General features: G+C 42.0%; 1 protein-coding gene across 5 annotated transcripts in view; it reads right to left on the reverse strand.

Moving 5' to 3' along the window:
* ptk2ba (protein tyrosine kinase 2 beta, a) overlaps window positions 1–26813 on the reverse strand; it is a 366968-nt gene that overhangs the window by 88449 nt on the left and 251706 nt on the right. For all 5 annotated transcript variants that reach the window (XM_039749531.1, XM_039749530.1, XM_039749527.1 and 2 more), the window contains exons 14-18: window positions 26401–26445; window positions 21617–21714; window positions 16557–16638; window positions 15263–15363; window positions 1556–1671 (exon numbers count right to left, since the gene is read on the reverse strand). In XM_039749531.1, coding sequence (XP_039605465.1) covers window positions 1556–1671; window positions 15263–15363; window positions 16557–16638; window positions 21617–21714; window positions 26401–26445 — 442 coding nt within the window. The remainder of the gene's footprint in view (window positions 1–1555; window positions 1672–15262; window positions 15364–16556; window positions 16639–21616; window positions 21715–26400; window positions 26446–26813) is intronic.

A 26813-nucleotide genomic window follows, 5' to 3' on the forward strand; every position in this document is an offset into this window, starting at 1 on the left:
CAGAAGTAATAGAAAGCAGAATGTTAAATACAATCCTCCTGCATCTCTGGACCTGCCTAACACACCTGTCTGTCCATTTGCTCACCACAGCACCACATAAAGCTCTTCTCACCTCCTCTCTCTTTCGTTCTGTTTCTCTCTCAACTTAATGTGCTCCGCAGTTAAATTAATGGAAGCAATTATTAAGGAAAAGCTCTAATAGGACATGGCAATGAGTGAAGATGTGAGCAGATACTCAACGTGCGTCCAGATGAGGAAGGCTGTGGTTCTCTAATGTGTTGTACTTCTGTGAGGAAGTAACTAAAGAATGCAATCACAGATGGAATGCTATTAAAAAACTGTGCTTGCACTTTATGCTAAATATAACTTGTACTATTGGATTTGTGTGTTTTATTTCAGTATGTTGTTATTTAACAATTATTTAGATAATGAATCCTATCTTTTGTGGGCTCAGAGATCATGAGGGAATTGTTCTGTAACTGAAACAGCAGGCAGGCAGGTACAACTCATTAATATTCATGAGTTCATTTTCCAAAAATGTCAAATTTGGGATTAGTTAAAACTCTGGGGTCTATGCAAAACAGACATTGAAATGGATGGCACACACAGGCTGTCATCCTGGCCAGAACTGAACAGGGACCATTAGCCAGCCAAGAGGCCAGTACAATGGAAGGACTGGGGGAGATGAGTCCTGCTGAATATTTACTCCCCCAGCACTCTAGATGGCAACCTCCCTGGGTTAGGATTTCCAAACAGACACCCGCAGAGCATGCTGGGACCTGTAGTCCCGTGCGGCAGCCCTGCTGGGTTCCACTAGAATTCATAATCCCTACATTCAGGGACTTAAAAATTGACCCAGAAGTGCATCCAGCAGGCTAAGGCCTAGCACCGTAAGTACTCCTGGCTCATAGTTAAAAGGAGCCACTTGATCTCAGACAAGCGAGTCGGAGTCGGGAGAGGAGCAGTCGAGGAGAAAGGAGAGAAAATCTCAACCTGATGCTATTTTGGACAATCTAGGAAAAGAGGATGGCCTGTTCCTGTCACAGGTTTTCTAATGTTCTACCTTTGGCCTTTCTTCCTTCCACCCGCTGAGCTTTTCACTACAAACTGTACTCCTGAATCCAAGCTCATATGTGCTCTGGGTGACTTTATCTTAGAAGTACCTTCACACAAGTCCCATAATTACTTCCAGCAAAGCCGTACTTTTCCTGCTTCAAGAACATAAGAACTGCTGCTAGACATACCTGAGCTTTTAGTTGCCTTTAATATTTTGAATTCTTGGGTCTGTAGGCCTTCTAGAGACCACTAAGAGTTGACACAGGTGTGTCATATTAAAGGGGTTGAATACTTATATAATCAATGAATTTGTGTTTTATATTTGGTAAACTATTGGTGCAACGTGTGCTACTTAGACTGTCATTTCAAAACCTCCAGATAAATATGGCACTGAGTAAAAATAAAACAAAAGAAATGGAGGCCTTAGATGATATCCTTTATAATGTCTACCCCTCAGCTCTGTGCCTGCACTCCACAAAGTCAGGCGTGTGACACCTACCTGTGCACCAGGTTTACGCCTTCTAGATAAGCAAGCGCTTTACAAATCTGCAGCGAGTACAGGATCAGGGTGACAGGCTGGATCTTGTTCTTGTTTTCAGCAAGGTAGTTTCCCAGCTGTTGACAGAAAATAAAGCATGCATTTTTATTACTGAGAGCACTTGTACATAAAACACATTCCTTTAACACTTCTTTCATTAATTAAATCCATTCCATTCAACACAGCTGATATTTTGATTGCTGATCTTGATAGCCAGACACCCATAATGATGGTAGACGTGTACTGTGCCCTCCATGATGTTTGGGACAAATGCACATTTTTTATTTCTTGATTTCCCACTCTCCTCCACAGTTTAAAATTTACAAATCAAACAATTCAGACCTCATGATGAAAATGTACATTGCAAGCTTTCATTTATGGGGATTTGCGGACATCTGGATCAGACAACACCTTTTCTATACAGTCCCACCAATTCAGGGCACCATAATGTTTGGCACACAGTAATGGCAGATCTATTAAAGCTGTCATATTAAGGATTTTGTTGCATGTCCCTCACCAGCAATGGCTCATTGATGTCTGTGCTAAATACACATCAGCAGGAGCTGAGGAACTTCTCTGGTGATGCTCTGCCAAGCCTCTCATGTAGCCATTTCTATCTATCTATCTATCTATCTATCTATCTATCTATCTATCTATCTATCTATCTATCTATCTATCTATCTATTATATAGTGCCTTTCATATCTATCTATCTACCTATCTATTATATAGTGCCTTTATCTATCTATCTATCTATCTATCTATCTATCTATCTATCTATCTATCTATCTATTATATAGTGCCTTTCACATCTATCAGTCTATTTATCTATCTATCTATTTTATAGTGCCTTTCATATCTATCTATCTATCTATCTATCTATCTATCTATCTATCTATCTATCTGTTATATAGAGCCTTATCTATCTGTCCATCTGTCCCATCCAAAACATGATCATGTCACTTGTTTAATGTCACCTTGTCATTCTGACTTTATATCTTGTCATTAGTCATAACCCTAACCCCATCCAAGCTTTTTTGGGACACGTTGCAGTCATCAGTTTCAAAATTACGTTTGTCACAAAGCAGTGCTTTTGATGAGGTGCAACATGAAATGCCTCATCTTTATAATGTTTTAGTTTGAACACAAGTCCATAAAGTTTCAAACCAGTCGTTTGTATTTTTATTAGTATTTTCCAGACTGTCTCAGTTTGTCTGGAATGGGGACTGCGTTTGTATAGAACTACGAATCAATTTTGAATTAAATGAAGACCCCAATAATCAAATTGCCAGATTCCCAACCCTAATGCGTTCTGCAGATCTTAAGCTACCTTTTCTACTGAGCACTTCACATTTGAAAAGACCACAAAACACATACGCTATCAATGAGTAGAAAAGTCAAAGCGCACACAAGAGCACAACATTCTCAACAGTTACGCACTGAGCTGATTCCCAATTGAGGAAAATGAATGATGAATGAAATTAACATAAACACCAAAATCGTGTTGAGTCAAGTTATTTCTCAATTCTGATTAAAGGCTAAACACCATGTATCCACTCACTTCCACTACTATACTGTATGTCCACACTGTAGCCAACGGTTTCCCACAGGGATCTGTGAACACATTATTTTATTAAAGACAGGTAAGTGAGGCCATAAATAAATACAGCTGAAACCACGCAAGCTTGACAGTACGTGTGTGACAGCCTACGCTGAGAAAGAGCACATTGGCAGAAAAATCCTTGAAAAGACGGTAACGCCAGCCAACAGACAAGGGATTTAATGTAAAACTGAAGCAACGGGGCAATTTTGTGCATTTATACCGTGTTTAGACTATAAAAAATGCAATGTAGACACATAAAGATAAGCAACAAAACAAGTGCCATGGAAAGCAACTCCCTTAATGTCCACTACATTGGAATACGGTTGATTTTCTTCCATGAAGGCTGGCCAATTACGGAATGAGATGTTGTGATGAGCAGTGTCCAGTCAGTAAAGAGCCACGGTAATAAGCACACACCAAGCAGAGCACAATCAGCGCCTGCGTTTTCAAACCTCTCCATTTTTACCTGTCCACATGTAATGCTGAGCCAGCGTTTTCAGATATAGAGAGCATTTTCAAAAGTCTTCGTTTCTGGGGGTCTAAAAGGCGTGGGTAGTGTGGAGAAAAGGTGAAAATGGGGAGTTTTTAAAGGAAAACATAGGGGTGTGGATGTAGTGACACAGGGAGCTGAGCTTATCTTGGGCGCTTTAGGGGTAAGAAAGGAAGCAACACTAGAATGAGACTCGCTGTATTTTAGGGCAGACACTTACACACAAACACAGCGCCCACTCACCAACACCACGCCAATTAACTTAACATACACAACTTTGTGCCCAACCCTGGACTGGTACACTGTCAAAAGGGGGGCAGTGACCTGTTGCTGCTGGGATGGGCTGAGTGGAGGTGGAATAAATGGGTTTCAGAACATCACATTATATGACATTCTAAGGTAATTCAGACAACGTAATGTGCAACATGAAGAGGATGCCACCCTACGCATTGGCTACAGTCTGACACAGTGCACCACACCGGTGATGTAATTCTGCCACCATCTTTTCAAACTTACAAATGGCATGGATGCCATACAATACAACTCAGAGTCCTGTCACATGCAAAAGTTCACTGACGACACTGCTATCGTGGGCCGCATCAGGAGTGGGCAGGAGGAGGAGTATAGGAACCTAATCAAGGACTTTATTAAATGGTGCAACTCAAACCACCTACAACTAAACACCAGCAAAACCAAGGAGCTGGTGGTGGATTTTTGGAGGACCAGGCCCCTCATGGACCACGTGATCATCAGAGGTGACTGTGCAGAGGGTGCAGACCTATAAATACTGGGAGTGCAGCTGGATGATAAACTGGACTGGACTGCCAATACTGATGCTCTATGCAAGAAATGTCAGAGCCGACTATACTTCATTAGAAGGCTGGCGTCCTTCAACATCTGTAATAAGATGCTGCAGATGTTCTACCAGACGGTTGTGGCGAGTGCCCTCTTCTACACGGTGGTGTGCTGGGGAGGCAGCATAAAGAAGAGGGACAAACTGGTGAGGAAGGCAGGCTCTATTGTAGGCACGGAGCTGGACAGTTTGACATCTGTGGCAGAGCGACGGGCGCTGAGCAGACTCCTGTCAATCATGGAGAATCCACTGAACAGTATCATCTCCAGACAGAGGAGCACCTTCAGAGACAGACTGCTGTCACCGTCTATCTATCTATCTATCTATCTATTATATAATGCCTTTCACTCTATCTATCTATCTACAGTGCATCTGGAAGTATTTCCAGCGCTTCATCACTTTTTCCACATTTTGTTATGTTACAGCCTTATTCCAAAATGGATTAAATTCATTTTTTTTCCTCAGAATTCTACACACAACACCCCATAATGACAACGTGAAAAAAGTTTACTTGAGATTTTTGCAAATTAAAAATAAAAAAACTGAGAAATCCCATGTCCATAAGTATTCACAGCCTTTGCTCAATACTTTGTTGATGCCCCTTTGGCAGCAATTCCACCCTCAAGTCTTTTTGAATCTGATGCCACAAGCTTGGCACACCTATCCTTGGCCAGTTTCGCCCATTCCTCTTTGCAGCACCTCTCAAGCTCCATCAGGTTGGATGGGAAGCGTCGGTGCACAGCCATTTTAAGATCTCTCCAGAGATGTTCAATCAGATTCAAGTCTGGGCCACTCGAGGACATTCCCAGAGTTGTCCTGAAGCCACTCCTTTGATATCTTGGCTGTGTCCTTAGGGTCGTTGTCCTGCTGAAAGATGAACCGTCGCCCCAGTCGGAGGTCAAGAGCGCTCTGGAGCAGGTTTTCATCCAGGATGTCTCTGTACATTGCTGCAGTCATCTTTCCCTTTATCCTGACTAGTCTCCCAGTTCCTGATGCTGCCACCACCATGCTTCACTGTAGGGATGGTATTGGCCTGGTGATGAGCGGTGCCTGGTTTCCTCCAAACGTGACGCCTGGCATTCACACCAAAGAGTTCAGTCTTTGTCTCATCAAACCAGAGAATTTTGTTTCTCATGGTCTGAGAGTCCTTCAGGTGCCTTTTATAAACTCCAGGTGGGCTGCCATGTGCCTTTTACTAAGGAGTGGCTTCTTTCTGGCCACTCTACCATACAGGCCTGATTGGTGGATTGCTGCAGAGATGGTTGTCCTTCTGGAAGGTTCTCCTCTCTCCACAGAGGACCTCTGGAGCTCTGAAAGAGTGACCATCGGGTTCTTGGTCACCTCCCTGACTAAGGCCCTTCTCCCCCGATCGCTCAGTTTAGATGGCCGGCCAGCTCTAGGAAGAGTCCTGGTGATTTCAAACTTCTTCAACTTACAGATGATGGAGGCCACTGTGCTCATTGGGACCTTCAAAGCAGCAGAAATGTTTCTGTAACCTTCCCCAGATTTGTGCCTTGAGACAATCCTGTGTCGGAGGTCTACAGACAATTCCTTTGACTTCATGCTTGGTTTGTGCTCTGACATGAACTGTCAACTGTGGGACCTTCTATAGACAGGTGTGTGCCTTTCCACATCATGTCCACTCAACTGAATTGACCACAGGTGGACTCCAATTAAACATCTCAAGGATGATCAGGGGATACAGGATGGACCGGAGCTCAATTTGGAGCTTCATGGCAAAGGCTGTGAATACTTATGTACATGTGCTTTCTCAGTTTTTTTATTCTTAATAAATTTGCAAAAACCTCAAGTAAACTTTTTTCATGTTGTCATTATGGGGTGTTGTGTGTAGAATTCTGAGGAAAAATGAATTTAATCCATTTGGGAATAAGGCTGTAACATAACAAAATGTGCAAAAAGTGATGAAGCGCTGTGAATACTTTCCAGATGTACTCTATCTATCTATCTATCTATCTATCTATCTATCTATCTATCTATCTATCTATCTATCTATCTAGATGATGTCTAATGTCTAATGTTATCATTATCACAAGTGTGTCTAATTTTGCCCTTCAAGTCACTCCACTCTACTCCCAGGACTCCCACTTACTGTACATCATGGGCTGTATAGGTGGCCTTGCACTTTTTTCAAATCAGCCCCTTAATGTTCCATTTTCCTACCAGCTGTCAGAATAATTCAAGGAGGCCAGTGCTTTAAAGATCCAAATCATTACACTAACAGACTATTCTTATGGCTTTTAAAGCAGTGTGTGGCCCCCCATAGTGGCTGCTGCATAGTAATGAATGCTGAGTCAAGTGAGACCCCAGCCTAGCATGTCACCTACCCTTTCAGTGCTCCATCAACCTCAGTAATACGGCAGCAGCTGTTCTGTAACTCACTAGGTATAAAATGGCAAGCTAAATAAATAGATAGATAGATACTGTATGTTGGAATCTTTTTAGATTTTCTGCTTTCAGGAGTTTGCTGAATATTTTGATTGGCAGAGCTACTTATTAAGTACAGAAGGGCTGGCATGAAGGCCTGACAGAGACAGACAGGACAGCAAGAGTGCGGGCAAAATCACAAAGAAAAGGCAAAAGGAAGACAAAGGCAAATAATAAGAAGAAAAACACGAAGAGAAGAATACAGCAAGGCTGAGGCGTGAATGGAAAAATGACGGGACAGATGGTGTAATGATGGAGAAGAGGAGATATGGAATCCATCCAACAATCATTTTTTAACTCCACTTAAAAGGAATAATTCGGGCCCAAAATGAGGATTCCTGTGTCGGTTACTTACAGTCAGGTCCATAAGTAATTAGACAGTGACACAATTGTCATCATTTTGGCTAAGTATCCCACCACAGTGGATTTGAAATAAAGCAAAGTGCAGACTTTCAGCTTCAATTTAATATTATACAAACCGTTTAGGAATGACAGACATTTTTAGAAGTGGTCCCCCATGTTTTCAAGAGCACAAAAGTATTAAGACAAACTAACCTAATCATAAATATAATATTCATTTTCAATATTTGGTTGAAAATCCTTTATAGGCAATGACTGATTGAAGTTTGGGACCCATGGCCACCTCCAAGTGCTGGCTTTCAAAAACTGTAAAATTGCTACTTTCTTACCCACAGGGTTTGTCAAGGCTAAGCCCTTCCGTGAGAACCCTACATCCAAAGAGGACTGTTTCATTTATGTTAGGTAGAATGTCCAGAGGGGACTGGGCGGGTGGTCTCATGGTCTGGAATCCCTACAGATTTTATTTTTTCTCCAGCCGTCTGGAGTTTTTGTTTTTCTGTCCCCTGGCCATTGGACCTTACTCTTATTCTATGTTAATTAATGTTGACTTATTTTGTTTTCTTATTGTGTCTTTTATTTTTCTATTCTTTATTATGTAAAGCACTTTGAGCAGCTGTTTGTATGAAAATGTGCTATAGAAATAAATGTTGTTGTTGTTGTTGTATTGAGGCCCCACCTCAATAATTAGAACAACTGCGTTAAAAGGAAGACATTGTTTAGTTAGTAAGGGACAGACGACCAAAAGAGTCGCCATGACACCCACATGTTTGTTAGTGCTGGTGACAGTGAATCCCTATGCAGAATACGGTGGTGAGACTGGCACTTGACGTCACTCAAGACGTATGTGTGTGTGTGTGTGTGTGTGAGATAATCTTCAAGGGTGGGAGTAGATGAACCTTATAAATGGACCTGGTGAGACTCAAAAACTTCAAGATACTGGGGGCCAACACTAAAGAACAGCAACGAATATTAAAGCATCCATGAAAAAAACCTTCCCGGGTCCTCCCTGCGGGAGTTTGCATGTTCTCCCCGTGTCTGCGTGGGTTTCCTCCCACAGTCCAAAGACATGCAGGTTAGGTGCATTGGCGATTCTAAATTGTCCCTAGTGTGTGCTTGCTGTGTGGGTGTGTGTGCCCTGCGGTTGGCTGGCGCCCTGCCCAGGGTTTGTCTCCTGCCTTGTGCCCTGTGTTGGCTGGGATTGGTTCCAGCAGACCCCCGTGACCCTGTAGTTAGGATATAGCGGGTTGGATGATGGATGGCTGGATAGCACTGCGATCACTGCCACCTAAAGAGCCTCGCCGTTATGCCCTGTCAGAAGAGCTGCTCATCTGTAAATGAATTTGGGCGTATGGAAGAGGTGAAGATCCGGAGCGAGGGTTAAAGCGAGGTGGAAAGGATTCAGACCTGGGCTGACTTCGTATAATGAAGTTCTTTGAGCTGTTATATCTCAAAGCAAGTTATGGCGAGCTCGGTGACTGTGATATGTGGACACTGAGGAGAACCACATATTTCAAACACTATTTTAATGCTGGATGGGTTTGATCAGACCGAACAAAAAAAGCAGGAGGAAGACTGGAGATTTTTGTGATTGTGCAGTGATAAAAAATGGAGCACAGTACAAATGCTGATGGACTCATCTCAGAGGGGAACGTGTCTGCCTACAGAGAGGACATCCTGGAATTGACAGCAAATATCCTGACACTGAACACCATGAAAACAAAGGAAATCATCCTTCACTTTAGGAAAAACACTGCAGATCTAATATACTGTATCAATGGGGACTGTGTGGAAAGGGTCCCAGGCTTGAAATTCTTGAGTACCTTCATCTCTGCTGACCTGTCTTGGTCTGCAAACACCAAAGCGATCATTAAAAAGGCACAGCAGCGACTTCACATCCTGAGACTGCTTAGTGGAGAATAATCGGGACCTTTGACCTGAACTTTGACTGCTCCTCCACAGACAGCCTGCTGGCTGATGTACCGAATCACAGTGTGGCACAGAAGCTGCATTTCAGCATGACATCAGTGGAGCTCAGAAGACTGTCGGCTGCTCTCTGTCCTCTCTGCCGTCCCTGCTAGACCTGTATACTTCCTGCTGCCTTGGAGGGGCATAAAACATTGTGAAGGACCCCTCACATCCTGGTTTTTACCTGTCTGACCTGCTGCCCTCTGGGAGGCGCTAAAGGTCCATCAAATCAAAGACAAATAGACTGAGGGAAAGTTTCTACATTGGATTTCAACATGCGCTGCCCACCACTCTGTGTGTCTCTGTCACTCTCTCCTTCTCTCCAAAATCACCTCTTACGATAATGTCTAACAATCACAGTCTAGTGCAATATTACTCTATTTGTACAATGTTTTACTTTATTAGTATTCTTGTGTAATATTCATATCATTGGTAATTCATTGTGCAATACCTGCATGACCAGTAATATTTCTTGTTTAGCAATACTGCATTGTTATCTATTAATTAGTATTTTTAAACTATTAATTAGTATTTTTATATTTGTTGTATGGGCGGCATGGTGGCGCAGTGGGTAGTGCTGCTGCCTCACAGTGAGGTGACCTGGGTTCACTTCCCAGGTCCTCCGTGCGTGGAGTTTGCATGTTCTCCCCGTGTCTGCGTAGGTTTCCTCCCAAAGACATACAGGTTTGGTGCATTGACGATTCTAAATTGTCCCGTTTGTGTGTGCGCACCCTCCGGTGGGTTTGTTTGCACCCTGTGCTGGCTGGGATTGGCCCTGTTGTTAGGATATAGCGGGTCGGATAATGGATGGATGGATGTTAATTAACTTGCTCGGTGTCACACAGGAAGTCGGGGTGAAGATCGAATGGCCACCTTTTGGCTAAGAGCTCACTTCCTTAATTTCAGTGCTACACTGCAGTCCTACTGATAACAAATAAATACGATTACGGTATTTATAATTAAGCTGAATAAATGAGCCACGCCTGATGTGATGTCTGCAGGCCTAGACATTTCCAGCTATTCCACATATCGCTGCTGCTCTGGATGTGAAGAATAAACAGTAAGTGACAAACGGCAATGCAAACACAAAGCAGATGTGAGCTTCAGAGTCTTACCGCCTGCGACAGTGGTGGTCACAAAGGTGGTTTGAGATGGTGCACTGCTGAAATTAGCACAAATGGTTTCTGAAAGGTGAAGATGGAATCAGCAGCACGTGATACGAGCGACTGCGGCCAGAAACAGAAACAGAGCTGACAGGAAGTGAAAAGAATTAGCAAAATGAAGTGGGAGGAAAAAGAACAACCTGAAAATATGCGAGTTTCAAGGTGCACATTGTGATTACCCAGAAGTGTTGAGATGAAAAGGACAATTCAGTGTGGCACCAGCCAGTCGATGTAGACATGCTGATATTAAAAAGAATGAGATCCAACCTGTAGAAAGCACCTGTGAAAATAAGGTGGTGATCCGAGTCTGCCATTCCTCCCCCTCAGTCAGAGATTCAATGCCTAAGGAATCCTAAAGAACCAGGATGATACCAGGATGACACTTCAGTCTCAAATCGTCACTACCAAACTGTGGCTCTAACTAACTCCACCAATCAAACAAAGTCTTTAAAGCACAGAAAGGAGTGATGGAAATATGTATGTCAGGTGTTGTGGTGATTCTGTAAATGTGGGTGTGTGGATGAGTAGGCCCTGCGATCGACTGATGCCCTACACCCTGTGCTTTTGTGGCAGGCCTGCCGTCCCAATGACCCTGAAGTGTGTTATGTTATGTTATACTAAAATGATGACAATACCACGCTAAGAAGTACGGTGACGCAGTACAGCTGGTAAGGAGCTGGTCCAGTCTCAGTGAGAAATCAGTTTAAGAAAATGGAGCTTTCAGGTGTCACACACCTACGCCTTGGGGACAGCATAAAGGCTCTGGTGCTGGTATTTCTTCAACACTCCACAGGGTGACACTGTATTCTAGTACCTCGTCTCTTCCTCCCTCTACAGACTGGATGATTGACAACCACAACCACCTTTGCACATGTCCAAGCCAACACAATCTCACTTCTCTGACTTTGTCTCCCAACCATCCAAATTGAGCTGACCCTCTAATGTCCTCATTTCTAATCCTGTCCATCCTCATCACCCCCAATGCAAATCTTAGCATCTTTAACTCTGCCACCGTCTCTACCCATATAACACAGCTGGTCTCACTACCGTCCTGTAGACCTTCCCTGTCACTCTTGCTGATACCCGTCTGTCACAAATCACTCCTGACACTCTTCTCCACCCTGCCTGCACTCTCTTCTTCACTTCTCTTCCACAATCCCCATTACTCTGTACTGTTGATCCCAAGTATTTAAACTCATCCACCTTCATCAACTCTCCTCCCCTCATCCTCACCATTCCACTGACCTCCCTCTCATTCAGTCACATGTATTCTGTCTTGATGGTCCTACTGACCTTCACTTCTCTCCTCTCCTCTCATATCTCCACCTCTCCAGAGTCTCCTCAACCTGCAGATCACATTGTCATCAGCAAACATCAGAGCCCACGGGGAACTCCCTTACATTAAGTTATTTATTTAGTTAGTTGTTATTTCATACATATTTAAAAGTTTATTAATGATTTTTGATCATTTATAAGGTCATGTATTCTTGTTATCATCCCTTTATTTTCCTCTTAAAGGCACAGTCATCCATCTATCTATCTATTATATAGTGCCTTTCATATCTATCTATCTATCTATCTATCTATCTATCATCTATCTATCTATCTATCTATCTATCTATCTATCTATCTATCTATTATATAGTGCCTTTCATATCTATCTATCTATCTATCTATCTATCTATCTATCTATCTATCTATCTATCTATCTATTATATAGGGCCTTTTACTCTATCTATCTATCTACTGTATCTATCTATCTATCTAGTCAAAAAAAAAAGTCAAAGTCAAAGTGAACTTTATTGTCATCTCAACCATATACAAGTATACAGATAGACGAAATTGCGAAGCTCAGGGTCCACAGTGTAACAACATGATGTGCAAATAGTAAATTAAAAATAGAATAAAAATTTTTAAATTTATAATTAAAACACAAACAAGACATTGTGCAAAGATAGGACAAACAAGTAGCAGCAATATTGATGTGTAAGATATGTAATATAATGAGTAAATAATAGATATAGATAATACAGAAATGATCAGTGTATGATAATAGTTGTTTAAGACGTGTGTAAACAATGACAGGTCAGAATGTTTCATAAATCCTTAGAGGTCAGTATGAGATTTTCAGTTCTTAACTGGACTGTGGTTTTCATGTATAAAAGTTCTGTTTTTAGTAGTGGTTGAGGCCGTGTGGAAGGTCCCAGGGGGCAGCCTGGTGTTAAGGAGTCTAACAGCTTGGGGATAAAAACTCTCCTGCAGCCTCGCAGATTTGGCTTTGATGCTGCAGTATCTTCTCTTGGATGGCAGAAGTGTGAAAAGTCCATGTGAGGGGTGTAAGGGGTCCTGCACAATGCTACATACAGGCCTTGCGGACACTGCGTTTGTAAAATATGTCCTGTAATCTACTACTTGGATTGAACGAGGAGCGGACATGCCCACGTTGTATGATTCTTTCTATCACTACATATTTTCAAGTAAAACATTGACAGTCAGTACCTTTGCCTGGTTATGACTAGATTATCCATTCCTTGTCCAGCCTCAGCCCTTTAAAGGGCACAAAAGGCCGCTCAAGTAAAGGTTTGTAAGTAAAGACAATTCCAGTCAGCAGGCAGCCCATCACAGGGGCCACTGAGGTTGAATATGTGGGCTTTAACCTGGGCAGTGAACGGTCAGAGGTTACTGGTTAACCTGGCTAATGGTTTTGACATTTCTTTGTATCCCCTACTAAGAACAGAAGCTCAGAGGTCAGCTGGTGCCGTTCATGTTAGGTGATCTGATAAAACAAGATGTCCCATCCAAACCGGTACATATCAGAGACACATCTGTGTAGCTGAAGCAGGAGTTCTTTTCAAGTTTCTTATTTCCGTTTTGACCCCAGTAATAAACTGAGGAACCCCAACACTTTTTTTTATGTCTTCTTCGGTTCTCTTTACAACAGCTGATATAATTTACCCTTTAATGACAGCTGGGATTAAAGATTCACCTTCAAGGAGATCAGAATGTGCCATCGGACAGAAAGATCAACGTTTAAAGGATAAACAGCAAAGGTTCTCACATTAAGTATCAGGACTCTAAGAAGTTTACCGACGTATTGTTGAGAAGAGTGAGCTGGTGTCCCTAAAACGTGAGGATGAAATATGCAACATGGACAGAGCGTCAAATGCATCACCCAAAAAACATAACAGGCTTTCATATGTAAAACTGAGATAATAATGAAACCACAGACATAACAGACTTCCAGCCCCATCTGAACTCAATTATTCTGCTCGATTAAACTTCATAAGAGGTGCATAAATACAGAGCATCCATTGGCTCTTTATGTAACAAAGTGTACTACAGAGCTACGGAATAGAACAGTGCTAAAAGAAGCAGGCAGCTCCACTTTCTAAGCTGTCAGAACAGGACACAGCAGTAGGCATTGTGGTCAGCGCACTGTGCTCGTGGAATTGAAGCGAATGACCCACAAGTCTCCATACTGCCTTTTACTTAAGTAAGTAGACGCCGTGTGAGTCTGAAACCACTTCTGAACATTTAATTGCCTGACTTACATGCAATCCGATCCTCCCACTCAAATGCTGCCGAATTTCCATTTAAATGAGTACATTTTGTTCACTTTAAAATTGCCACCTTTATCTATTCTGTAAATGGAACCTTTCTTGGCGAGCCTGCAATGCTTTATTTTTTTTTCCTGTGAAATGATCCAGCGTCATGACTGACTTGCAATAAAAGCATGAAAATTCTGATCGTGGTGCAGTAATAAAATGACATTATTAAACTTACAGAAACACAACAAGCCCAGTTTTTATATTGCCATGCACTCTGGCACAATTTCCTGCATTATCTACGTATAAATCACCCAATTAAATAATTGCTCAGCTGAGATTTTGCCCCACGTTACCATTATAGTGGTAGTCTACCGAGGTTTAGCATTGTTGCCAGTGTTATCTAACTTGACTGTGGGTAAGGACACCTCAGACATCCAAACCCTACAACTGTGGAACCTGTTACACTTTACCTTGCTGAAATCTCATGCCATTCTTTGGAAGGTGGCACCTGGCGGTGGAATTCACAGCTGCAGGAAAATGAACACTCAGCACATGGAACACGACATTCAAATGGATGGTACCAAAAAAAAGACATCAGCCAAGATATCAAGAAGGTCACCAGCTTCAAATACTTTAGTTCTCAGGTCAACTTGGATGGTGATTACACCAATGATGCAGAAGCACAAGTCAATGCGACCTGGCAGAAGAGGCACCAGTGGCTGAAGTCCTGAATGATCAGAAGGTATCCACATACCTCAAGGTGAAAGTTGTCTGCTCTGTCACTCCATATGGCACCCAGTGTTGGGTTGTAACTGCTAGTCACAAATAAGCACGGCCCGTCATGGAAATGAAAATGCTGTATTGGACACTTGGACTCGTGAGATGGCACCATGTCACGCATGTCAGTGTCTGCAGGATTATGGGAGTAGCTTCCATTAGCAATAAGATGCAGGCAGCCTACTCATAATGGTATGGCCAAGTTGGTATGGCAAAGACTGCCCTTCACCACAGCCCACAAGACAAACCAGCACATGGGACACCCCAAGAAGCGAAGGCTTGATAGATTAATATGCGCAAAGTTAAAGCCAAACTGGAAGACTTTCTAGACTTGGAGAAATGGAGATGTACAAGTCGGTGGACACTGTGCTAACGTAGGATGGCCCAATTAAATAAGCTGATTGTTCATGCAATACTTTATTTGTGTAAGGGAGGACGAAGCACCAATAGATAAAGATTACTTACCTCTCCATACTTGTACAGCTCCATGACAATCCAAACTGGATCCTCTTCAATAATACCAATCAGTTTCACAATATGTGGGTGGTCTAAATTTTTCATGATCACTAGTGGAAAGAAAAAAATAAAACCAGAACATCACAGGGGCTGCCAGGCTTATGGTTAGGCAGGCAGGGAAAACAATGGAAATGAAAATGAAGTCAGTAGGAATTTATTTAAAGAATAAATCAATACTGTGCTGTCTGTCTGTCTATCTATCTATCTATCATATAGTGCCTTTCATATCTATCGATCTATCTGCTATATAGTGTCTTTCATATCTATCTATTATATAGTGTCTTTCATATCTATCTATTATATAGTGTCTTTCATATCTATCTATCTATCTATCATATAGTGCCTTTCATATCTATCTATCTATTTATCTGCTATATAGTGTCTATCTATCTATCTATCTATCTATCTATCTATCTATCTATCTATCTATCTATCTATCTATCTATCTATCTGCTTTACAACTTCACCTCTGTTATGGTCAGGCAATTCTTACCTTGAATTATTTTTAAACTGCTTATTTTTTCATTATCATTCATTGCTTTTTAAATATATTGATTATTTATTTATTATGTATTATCTGTTATTTTGATTCTATTTGGTTATTATGCAGTACTTGTGTGTGTCTTTCATTTCTCTTATATTCCTTCTACTTTGTGACTGGTACATGTCCATCACTGTCCCCCAAGCCCTATAAAAGTAGACCGGGGACTGAAGTCCATTGGTTCTTTGTAAGTATTGTTCTCTTTGTGATTTCAAATCTGCCTCTGCACTGGAGCCTGGATATTCTTATGCATTGTGTTTTTGACTTTGTTTGCTAGGATTACCTTTGATAACCCCCTTTTTTTCTCTTTTGAACCTTTTTTGTTGCATTTTTGCTTTTCATTCAACAAATCTCTGTCTCTAAAGATTTCTTGTGGCCTTGTTCTGTACAAGTGCACTCCTCTCCCTTATGGGGCATTTTAAGTGTGTTTTGGGTCTTTGCAGAATATATTATTGAACGTTGACAATGAAGTGTATTTTTATCTGGCGTAGGCCTAGGCCACCAACCTCTATAGTAAAAACTAGACCGCCTAGGCTGGTGGGATTGTATGTAGCCTGCTTCCTTGGGTTTTTTTTTGAAGATTTCACACAACTTTGGAAACTTGTGAGATAAATCATGGTTACAGTATTTGCTTATTTTTCTATTACTAAAGCAAACTAAGATATAACTTTCATATTGAATTATTTCAGTGGCTTCACTCACCTGCCTCACTCATGAACTTCTCCTTAACCTCCGGATTGCAGTCCTTACACGTTTTCACAGCTACGGTTATTCTCTCCCCTTTCTAGATAAGAAAGAAAGATGCAAGTATAATACGTCATTATACAACAGTCAGGCCATCTAACAATAACAGAATGCAGAATAAAATAAGGTAAGTAAGAAAAAAATATAAACAAGTTATATTAAGGACCTTTCACATCACTTTATTTACATGACCTGAGTGACTGAGGGGGCACTTGTGGCACGCTGCCAGGACCACGCAGGTTTGGTTTTGCTTTAAGTCACAGGGGTGGGATTATGTGTGTGTGCGAGAGATGACAACCAATGAGAGCTCAGCTGGGAGTGCAGTGCACATCATGTAGTTATGATGAATAAGGAGCACAAGGGTTTTGGACCTCACAAACTGAAGAGAGGCCCGTCTGTCTGATGTCTCGTGTTTATCATACAACACCATAGGCAGCAAACGATTCGCAGTCAGGAAAAGGGGTGATCTGGCAATACTGTGGAAAGTTGTACACTGCAAAAAATGAAACCTAAGCAGGTGAAACTTATATTATGACTTTAAATAAATTCCTTATTGTAGGATTTACTGACTTCTCAAAAAACTTGTATTTATAATTATTTAGCATGCTTTAAGAAATGTGTACCCCACTGGCAGATTATTTTGCCAAATAAAAGCAAAACAACTCCATTTTAAAGTTTTTTTGTCTAGTCTCTGCATATGCATTTTTGCAGTGTATCATCTAATTTGTTGAACCCTGTGATTTTTTAGTTATGTAATCTGAAACAGGACAGCACGGTGGCGCAGTGGATAGCGCTGCTGTCTTGCAGTTAGGAGACCTGGATTCGCTTCCTGGGTCCTCCCTGTGTGGAGTTTGCATGTTTTCCACGTGTCTGCGTAGGTTTCCTCCCACAGTCCAAAGACATGCAGGTTAGGTGCATTGGCAATCCAAAATTATCCCTAGTGTGTCTGTGTGTGTGTGCCCTGCAGTGTGCTGGCGCCCTGCCTGGGGTTTGTTTCCTGCCTTGTGCCCTGTGTTGGCTGGGATTGGCTCCAGCAGACCCCCATGACCCTGTAGTTAGGATATAGCAGGTCGGATAATGGATGGATGGATAATCTGACACACTTCCGATGATGAGATCAGTTGTCAAGTTTGAGATTTATTATGAATGAAAGTCGCGTAATGTGACAATGATTTTATTAGCACCCAGCATACTGTACTGTCCTGATTATTGTGCGTTTGAATACTTCAAAATAAAGATGCTACAGATCTTAAAGTCACTGTCTGTTGAAATGTGTGCACAGCTCAGGGTCACCATGCCTTGTATGCAATACCACCTCAGGGCGAGGTGGTACTGACTTGTCTCTTCTGTCTGCAGTCCAGAGAAGGTGATGCAGGTGACCACGCCCCCATCACTTCCTCAAGCCCCGCCCCTATCCAGTCTGAAACATATTAAAAGTTCCTGTCCCCAGAAGTTGCCGTCTCACTTTGACCCGAACCTGAAGCAGGACAGACACTCCTAGTTAGAAGAAGCAAACTTGTACTTTGTGTTCTTGCGCCCTCCACATGCACCTGTTTATTTCTGTGCAGCTTTTTGATTTTAAATGGAGAAGCCCGGTTGGCATCCTAGCTATTTGTGGAACTCTGCAGTCTCACTCATTGTCCGCACTATGCATGAAATGCATGGAATAGCCGATAAATGTAATGAGTTGGGATATTCCACAGAAAGCACCTGGAGATACAAGTTAAGTTAAATATGCGCTCATGCATATCTGAAACAGAACTGAAAATGACAAATTTAAGGACTGCTTTAACTCCCCACATTTTAGTGAAATGCATACGTTTAACGTAAATAGCACATTTCCCAGCGTGCATTCCATCTGCCTTAACTCATCACACTTGGCGGCACACACTGGACTCAAAAAGTCTTCGGATGCCTTCACTTTCCACACACTTTACTGTGTTGTAAATTTTATTTTAAAAGGATAGATAAATTTAGGTTTTTTCCCTATCAATGTATACTCAGCAACTCATAATGACAAAGTGACAACATGTGACCAGAAAGGTGTGCAAGTTTATTAAAAATCAAAAACTGAAATCTCTCATTCATAGAAATCATTTTGACAATTAATTCAGTATTTTGTAGAAGCCCCTTTGGCAGCCATATAAGTTTTGAATCTTCTTGGGTAAGGCTCTACCTGCTTAACACACCTGGAGTAAGGCATTGTTCGCGCATTCTTCCTGGCAGATCCTCTCAAGCTCTGTTAGATTGGATGGGTAGCGACTGTAAACTGCCATCTTCAGGTCTCTCCACACAAATTCTATGAGTCTCATGCCCAAGCTTTGGCTGGGCAACTCAAAAACACATAGAGACGTGTCCCTAAGACACTCCAGCGTTGCCTTGGCTGTAAAGTGAACCACCATTGCTACAGTCTGAGGTGACGTGCACTCTGGAGCAGATTTTCATCAAGGACCTCTCTGGATTTGGCTGCATTCATCCTTTCCTCAGTTCTCACCCGTCTCCCTGTCCCTGCCACTGAGAAGCATACCCACAGTATGATGCTGCTCCCACCATGCCTCATCAGGGGGATGGCATTAGACAGGTGTTGAGCAGTGCCTGGACTTCAACAGACACGGTGCTTAAAGTGCTCTTCATATAGTTCAGATTCTTCTGCCTGATGCTCTCAGAGTCCTGTAAATGCTGGTTGGCAAACCCCGAGTGGGAGTTAGCTACTCTGCCATAAACCTGCTGAGACTGTCATCCTTCCAAAAGGCTCTCCCATCTCAGCAGAGGGCTCCTGAGGCTCTGTATGAGAGACCATTAGGTTCTTGGTCACCTCCAACTGTAAATATAACAGCAGGTCATGTCACTTACGGGAATTCTGAGATGAGTCTGCACTTAGTTGGTGTATTAATAAAGGGGATGAGACAGAGGAGAGGAGTCAGGGGAGAACATTGTTTCTTGGTGCAAAGAGAACTGTCTGCATCTTAACGTCAGCAAAACTAAAGAACTGCTTATTGACTTTCACCTCATCAAAGAGCCACAATAGTCCGGTCACTATTCAAGGAGGGGGTGCAGATGTGGTCCACTCCTACAAGTACTTTGGGGTCCACATTAACGACAAGTTGGACTGGTCTAGGAACACAAAGGAACTAGAGAAGAAAGAGTGGAGCACGGGCTCTCTCTTTCCTTTGGAGACTTCATTCCTTTAATGCGGGAAGTGACACCTTCTACCACTCTGTGATGGCCACTGCGTTGTGACGGGCTGGTAAAAGCAAACTTCAACAGAGGACCACCGAATTAACAAGCTCATTAGCACACGGCGACCGAGCTGCAGGCTATGGCCGGTATACAGTATATGTACACAAGTAGGTTCCAGTTATGACCATTACGCGTAGAATTTCGAAATGAAACCTGCCTAACTTTGTAAATAAGCTGTAAGGAATGAGCCTGCTAAATTTCAGCCTTCTACCTACACGGGAAGTTGGAGAATTAGTGATGAGTCAGTGTGTGAGGGCTTTGCCTTTTATTAGTATAGATAGATAGACAGACAGACACACAGATAGATAGATAGATAGATAGATAGATAGATAGATAGATAGATAGATAGATAGATAGATAGATACTTTATTGATCCCGACGGAAATTTAAGTAGCAGTAGCCCAAAATGATACCAAGTTAGACACAAACATTTAAGCACACACTATACACATACAGTAACATTAATTAAGTACAGGCTGTCAAATGCAATCTCAGTACATTGGGGTTGGAATCTTACAGTCCAATGCCAGTAAAGTAGATGGTGCATATAATAATGCCAGTGTAATGGGAACTGTACAAATTATACCACTAACAAAGTGAAAGGGGGCACATAATATTAAAGTGACAGATACTAAAGTGACATACTATTAAAGTAAAATAAAACAAAGTGACATGGCTTATGCTCATAAGGTAACATGTTTATAGTAACACATTATAAAAAAGGTTACACAGAAGTGACCAAGTAGTGAGATATCAAATGAGTCTAATGGCTCTGGGGACAAAAGTCCTTTTATATCTGTCCGTATTGCAGTTCTGTGATAGCAGCCCACCACTAAACAGACTCCTCTGCTTACCTATGGTAGTGTATAGAGGGTGATGTTCACTGTCCATAATGGAAAGGAAAATAGAGCTGGCTTTGCCCCTCCCTGAACCTTTCCTTTGTGTTCTCTGACCAGTTATGAGATGCTACTACCCAGGAGATAATAGTGGAGGGGGCAATTAAAACAAAACCTGAGTGCCATTATGAGCAATGCTGCACATCCTCTCTCTGACACACCAACACTGAGGACTTTCAACAATAAATTATTCAGCAGAAGTGTGTCAAGAAGCACGACTGGGGGTCTATAACAACAGTGATATGCCTGTATAGAATCTTACTGGGAGTGGCACTGCCATGTCTGATGATTTCTTTCTTTTCTTCCCTTTTAGTCATTCTACCATGTGTTCAGACCATAGTGTGTCTACCACAATGCCTGCTCTGTCATTTCTTCTGCAGTTCCACTATGTTCAGAGACCATTCCAACACTGATGTGGATCCCCAAGTACCTATAGGAGTGGACCACCTCAACTTCCAATCCCTAATAGTGACCAGACACAGAGGCTCTCTGGTGTGGCGAAAGCTAATAACCAGTTCCTTGAATTTGCTCATGTTAAGGTGCAGACAATTCTCAAAATTCTCCTCCTGACTCCTCTCCTTTGACTCATCCCACCCCATAACTGCAGAATCATCTGAGAATTTCTACAAGTGACTTGACCTGCTATTATATCTCTGCGAAGAGAAGGGGAGATGGGCCTGTTCATTGTGGTGCTCCAGTGTTGCTCACACAGTCCTTGAGCCTCATAAACTGTGGTCTGCCTGACAGATAGTCCATCATCAGGACACCACAGGCTCACCCACCTGCATATCTCTGAGCTGACCCCTTAACTGGCATGGCTGGAGGGCACTGGAGAAATCAGAACACACAAAACCCTCACATTTCTTTCTTCTTGTGTCTTACCGGGTTTTTGTAAACTCCTTCATGCACTTCCCCAAAGAATCCTTCTCCTAGAATCCTTCCGAGAATGATGTCATTTCTGGAGATTCCATATTTTATAACTACAAACAAAAATAAAAACAATGTTCCATGAAGAATGTCAAGTCAAATCCTTTTAAAAAATGAAGAATTTCTCTAGTTATGCAGGGCCTATAAAAGTATTCACCTGTGCTGTTGTGTGAAATTTTGTATACAAGCTGATAAATATTTTGTATGTCTTTATTTGTAACTGAGACAAAGCAAATGTAATATCAGTGGTTGATTAGTGAGGACAGTCAGGATAGTGAATTTTATGTCAGGGTTGGTGATTCTCTGCAGGACTCTCTCAATCAACCCAAACACACATAGGAAGCATCAGCTCAACAAATGGTTTTGGGGAGGCAGATGTGAAGCCATTGTGTCGCAACAGAATTCAATTGCTCTAAAGTTTCCTGTTTGTTTTTAAATCAGAAGCCTTTAAGTACCACACTGCCCTATTGGCTGCAGGGTTTGGGCAGAAAGTCTTTAAATTTGCTTGCTTTACCCCTCCCTTTCATTCTCTTACACCATCATCATGAAGGAGCATCACACACACCATGAACTGAAAGGGACAACACAATGAAGAGCACAACTCGGCAGCCATATTGAGGCCGGCATGCGGCCAGCCTGTTCTAAAGACACCTGACCACAAATGACGACTTGACTAGAGACATTTTAAGTAACAAACAAGTCTGTGTGCCCCCTGAAACTACATATCATCATTCATCAGGTTGTATGGTTGCCAATATTCACTTGTACTTTGCTTATTGTTAATTTTAATTGATATTATCAACTAGCCGTCCCCCGTGTAGAAGTGAAACAGGACAGTGAGGAGGACCCTGCCCGGCTCCCTACTCCCGATGTCATGCTTCCCTCTCCCCCTTGGCCCGCAGCCTCTGTCTCAGATTAGTGTGATTATATATCACTCCTGCAAGCGAACTATGATTCTTAGCGCAATGAGAGAAGTCACAAAATCAACCAGAATGTTCAAGCAAATTCTAGGAAAAAAAACACCCATCTAAATTCATTCGCTAGCTAAGCGGATGTAAGATAATAATATTAATAAAAATTAATTCTTGGCATTTATATAGCGATTTTCTCACTACTCAAAGTGCTCAGCAATTGCAGGTTAAGGGCCTTACTTACTCAAGAGCCCAACAGAGCAGAGTCCCTTTAGGCATTTACGGGATTCGAACCGGCAACCTTCCTATGCCCCGAAGCTGGCACATGAGTGAGGGCCCCGCCCCCCTCGGCACGCTGCGTCTCTCTTGGAGTTGCGCAAATAAATTGCCACCGCAAGTAAACTGTGACACTTAGTGTGATGAAAGAAGTTGCAAAATCAACCAGAATATTCAAGCAAATGACAATTAAAACAAATGTAAAAAAGTTGATTAAGCTTTTAAAATGTCAACTCAAAATCAAATTGAAAAGGGATGAATGGGCAGTGCCTCCAGAGTACTACTACATTAATAGATCTAGACATTTCTTTACATATAGCATATTAAAGGGGATCTGTGGGGTTGGACATTATCAAGAACCTCAAACTACAAGATGAAAATAAACCAGCAAGACGGGACGTCCCTCACCAGGCTTACTAACTGCAAAGACCCACAGGCTGGGTGTAAACAATGAGTAAAGGGTGGGAGCTCACACAGTGAATCAATGCATGACACAACAACATTTACCCAGGACTACTGACAGATAAAGACCAAATATTTTACATAAAACAACCACTTTAATGACTGTGACACCCTGGACTGCAGCCTAGAAATCAGGCGTTAGTTCAGCTGGGCAAAGGCAACTGCAAAATGTCAGACAAGTTTAAAAAAATCTCCTCTGCCCTCTTTTGCTATCCTTTCTCATGGCATAACTCTTTTGAACTGGATTTGGCTTACAGGAGTAGTAAAGCCAAGCAGGGCTGATGCTGTACTGTATATAGTTGTAGTGGATGGCTGGCACCCTTGCACGGCCAGGACGCCTGCTTAATGGTAGGACCGGGAGAGAAGATCTCCCCTAGAGTGCTGGATGGTAAACCCCCAGATAGCAACAGTGCCGTTGGATTGCCACAGGACTTCATAGGAGTTGGAGTTTGACACAGCCCTGTTGGGTGCCACCAAGGGGTGTTGCAAGGAATACAGAGCCCTTCTTTGTTGGGCTTCCAGTGCTTTGATGGGAACGGTAGTGGCAGTACTCCAGTGTGTAGGAAAGAAGATACCAGGATCCAGAGTCAGTGTTTGGGATGGGAAGAAGCTTACTGGAGGAGCAGTGGAAGAGGAAGAAGAGAGAAAAAGAAAGAAAGATGAAGAAGAAACGAACATGCTGTATGTGTTTATTATTGTGCCTGTCTATGTCGGGTTTGGGGTGCACCAGGCCACAAGTATATTCATATTGTCACACATGGGCACCTGAGGATAACCTTCAAGGCACAGACAAGGTATGCAATGCCCCACCAGTGCAAGGTGCCACCACTAACAACTAACAAGTCTCTTTTCTTCTCTTTAGCTCACAGAACCTAAGCCACACCCACTGTCTCTGGTTGTGGGCTCCCGGAAGATGGCGTCTCAGTCTGAGGAACAGACTGATCCAGAGCTGCTCGAGAGGCTAAAATGGCAGTTGTTAACGGCTCATTTCCCGTATAGCAGTAAACATGGCAGCTGGGTTGACGCTCCCAACTTTTCTCTCTTCTCCTTCATTTGCACCTCACAGCATTTTACATTTCTACAGCAGCAATGATGGACCATTTTGATGTTTTACTTTTATTCACTGTTTTGACTTATAAGGTTCTTTAATTCCTGCTGCATTACAAAATACACAAGCTGGCAAGCAAGAAAAATCTTTTTTGACAAAACGCTTTGAAGTGAATTCACCAGACTGAAGGCAGACATTTAGTTTTTGAAGTATGGAAGGGGACACATTTAGCAGTCACAGACATTAATGAATTGGCCCAAAAACAATCAGCATGTGTGAGAGCCTCACGCTGGCGAATGGGCAAATGGCATTAAAGGGGGCTTGGAAAGATGCCCTTGAGCATTTTAAATGGTGGCAGATGAGTAGTGTTAGTGTAGGATAAATAAACTGGAAAGTGACAAAGACACAGATGAAGAACATGTATGTACTTGTCAGCTCTTCTTAGGGTGCCAACTATTCTTATAGTCACCTTATTATAATATTATCAAGTGAACTCTTTCAGTACCTCTGTTATATTTCCATTAGACACATATTTAACATCCACCTTAATAAAAGAGTAAGTGTTTGTATGTCTGTGTGCCTGTGTGTCTGTCGGGTCTTTCCAACACATGGCGCATCACAAACATCTTTACTAATACAATGCATTGTGTTTGTCATTTCAATAGATGCCTCACCACAAGACATTGTTTTTATGAATCCCAAATCAAATGGCATATAACAGAGACATTTCCATTGCAGTATTCATTCCAACATATAGATAGATAGATAGATAGATGGATGGATGGATGGATGGATAGATAGATAGATAGATAGATAGATAGATATAGTGAAAGGCGCAATATAATAGATAGATAGATAGATAGATAGATAGATAGATAGATAGATAGATAGATAGATAGATAGATAGATAGATAGATAGATAGATAGATAGATAGATAGATAGATACTGTCACACACATGCGCATGGGAGGCAGCTAAAGAGCTTGAGTGACGGCAGTTCTGAGACAGGCCGGGCTGTGGCAGAGTGTACTGACTCTTTTTCTCACTTCCCTGTAGACCAACCCTGGGAGACTCCACCTGGCTCTCGTGACATCACTTCCGGGACCAAACCAATGGAGACAGAACTAACCGGCGCCAGCCCCCCTAATGTCACGTCCGGGCCTGATCCAATGAGTGACGAACACGTGCCCGATTCCCATGACCTCACTTCCTGTCTTCCCCTTTAAAAGCCTGCCCTTTTTCCCCTTTCCCTCAGTCTTGTTTTGGACTCATTTGTATGCACATCAGTGCTGTTTATTGTGATAAAAAACGACTTTGCAGCCAGGATACCAGAATATACGGGTGGCTGCCCCAAACCTTTCTTGAGTATGTCTCAGCTTTGTGACAATAGATAGATAGATAGATACTTTTTTAATCCCAAGTGGAAATTTACATATGGCACATCACAAACATTAACACTGCTTTTATGAATCCCATACCAAATGACATATTACGGAGACATATGCAATGCACTTGTCATTGTGACAGCAAAGTATGAATACATTTAACTTGGGAAAATTGAGAGGGAAAATCTAAGTGGTAGGCTACACAGTTCTATCCACATTTGGCCAACTGCTTACCCAACTTCTTCCTGGACACTCCTTTTCATGGTATGTTGTTATAATACATTAAATGTTAATTATTCTTTCAGAGTATGATGGAAGACTGACAGCAAGTCTATTATTATCGAGGATTTTTTCCATTTTAAGGTCACTTTCTAAGAATAATAGGAATAACTTGCTGAAGATGGTAGTGATGCGGTGTGCCAACAGAAGGTGCTACTGGGAGCAGCTAAACCATTTGACTGGCACCTCTCATGGTGTTAACATACAGCTCAATAAGTTATTGTCAAAGAAACATATGACCTAATATGACTGCCAGTGTCAGTGTCAGATATGGAAAGTTTCTGTTTGCAAACTACTAACTAAGAGTTGACAGATGTAATGAGTAAAAGTGTCACCAAAGGGCCTGCTATGCATTATTCATTTTGCAATGTCACCTACCTGATTTTGGTCTTTCTTCTGGTATTTCTGCATAAATATCAGACTCTGTAAATAAAGAAAAAAGATAGTTAACAAATTAATTTAGGAATGAAATACAGCAACCCAGCCAGGACAACCAGGAATGAGCTCACTTAAGTGACTAGAGACAGCAATCTGTGCCAGTTTCTATATACAGTAACTGGGACGTTTCAGAGATATGGAGACTCAGGAGAGGAATCATGTAAAGGTATAGATTCCCATCTTGTAACTGAACACTGCTTTCAACTGGACGATGAGCTCCATCTTAGTGAGGACGTCTGGCTTTGTCTGGAAAGCATTAGAGAAAGAAGCCTTATTTTAGGCTAGACAGCCCAATACAGATAGTCTTCTTAGTAATATTAAAAAGATAAGTTTACAAGGGAATATTATAGTCA

This window comes from Polypterus senegalus, chromosome 3, assembly GCF_016835505.1.
Source record: "Polypterus senegalus isolate Bchr_013 chromosome 3, ASM1683550v1, whole genome shotgun sequence".
Classification (NCBI taxonomy): Eukaryota; Metazoa; Chordata; class Cladistia; order Polypteriformes; family Polypteridae; genus Polypterus; species Polypterus senegalus.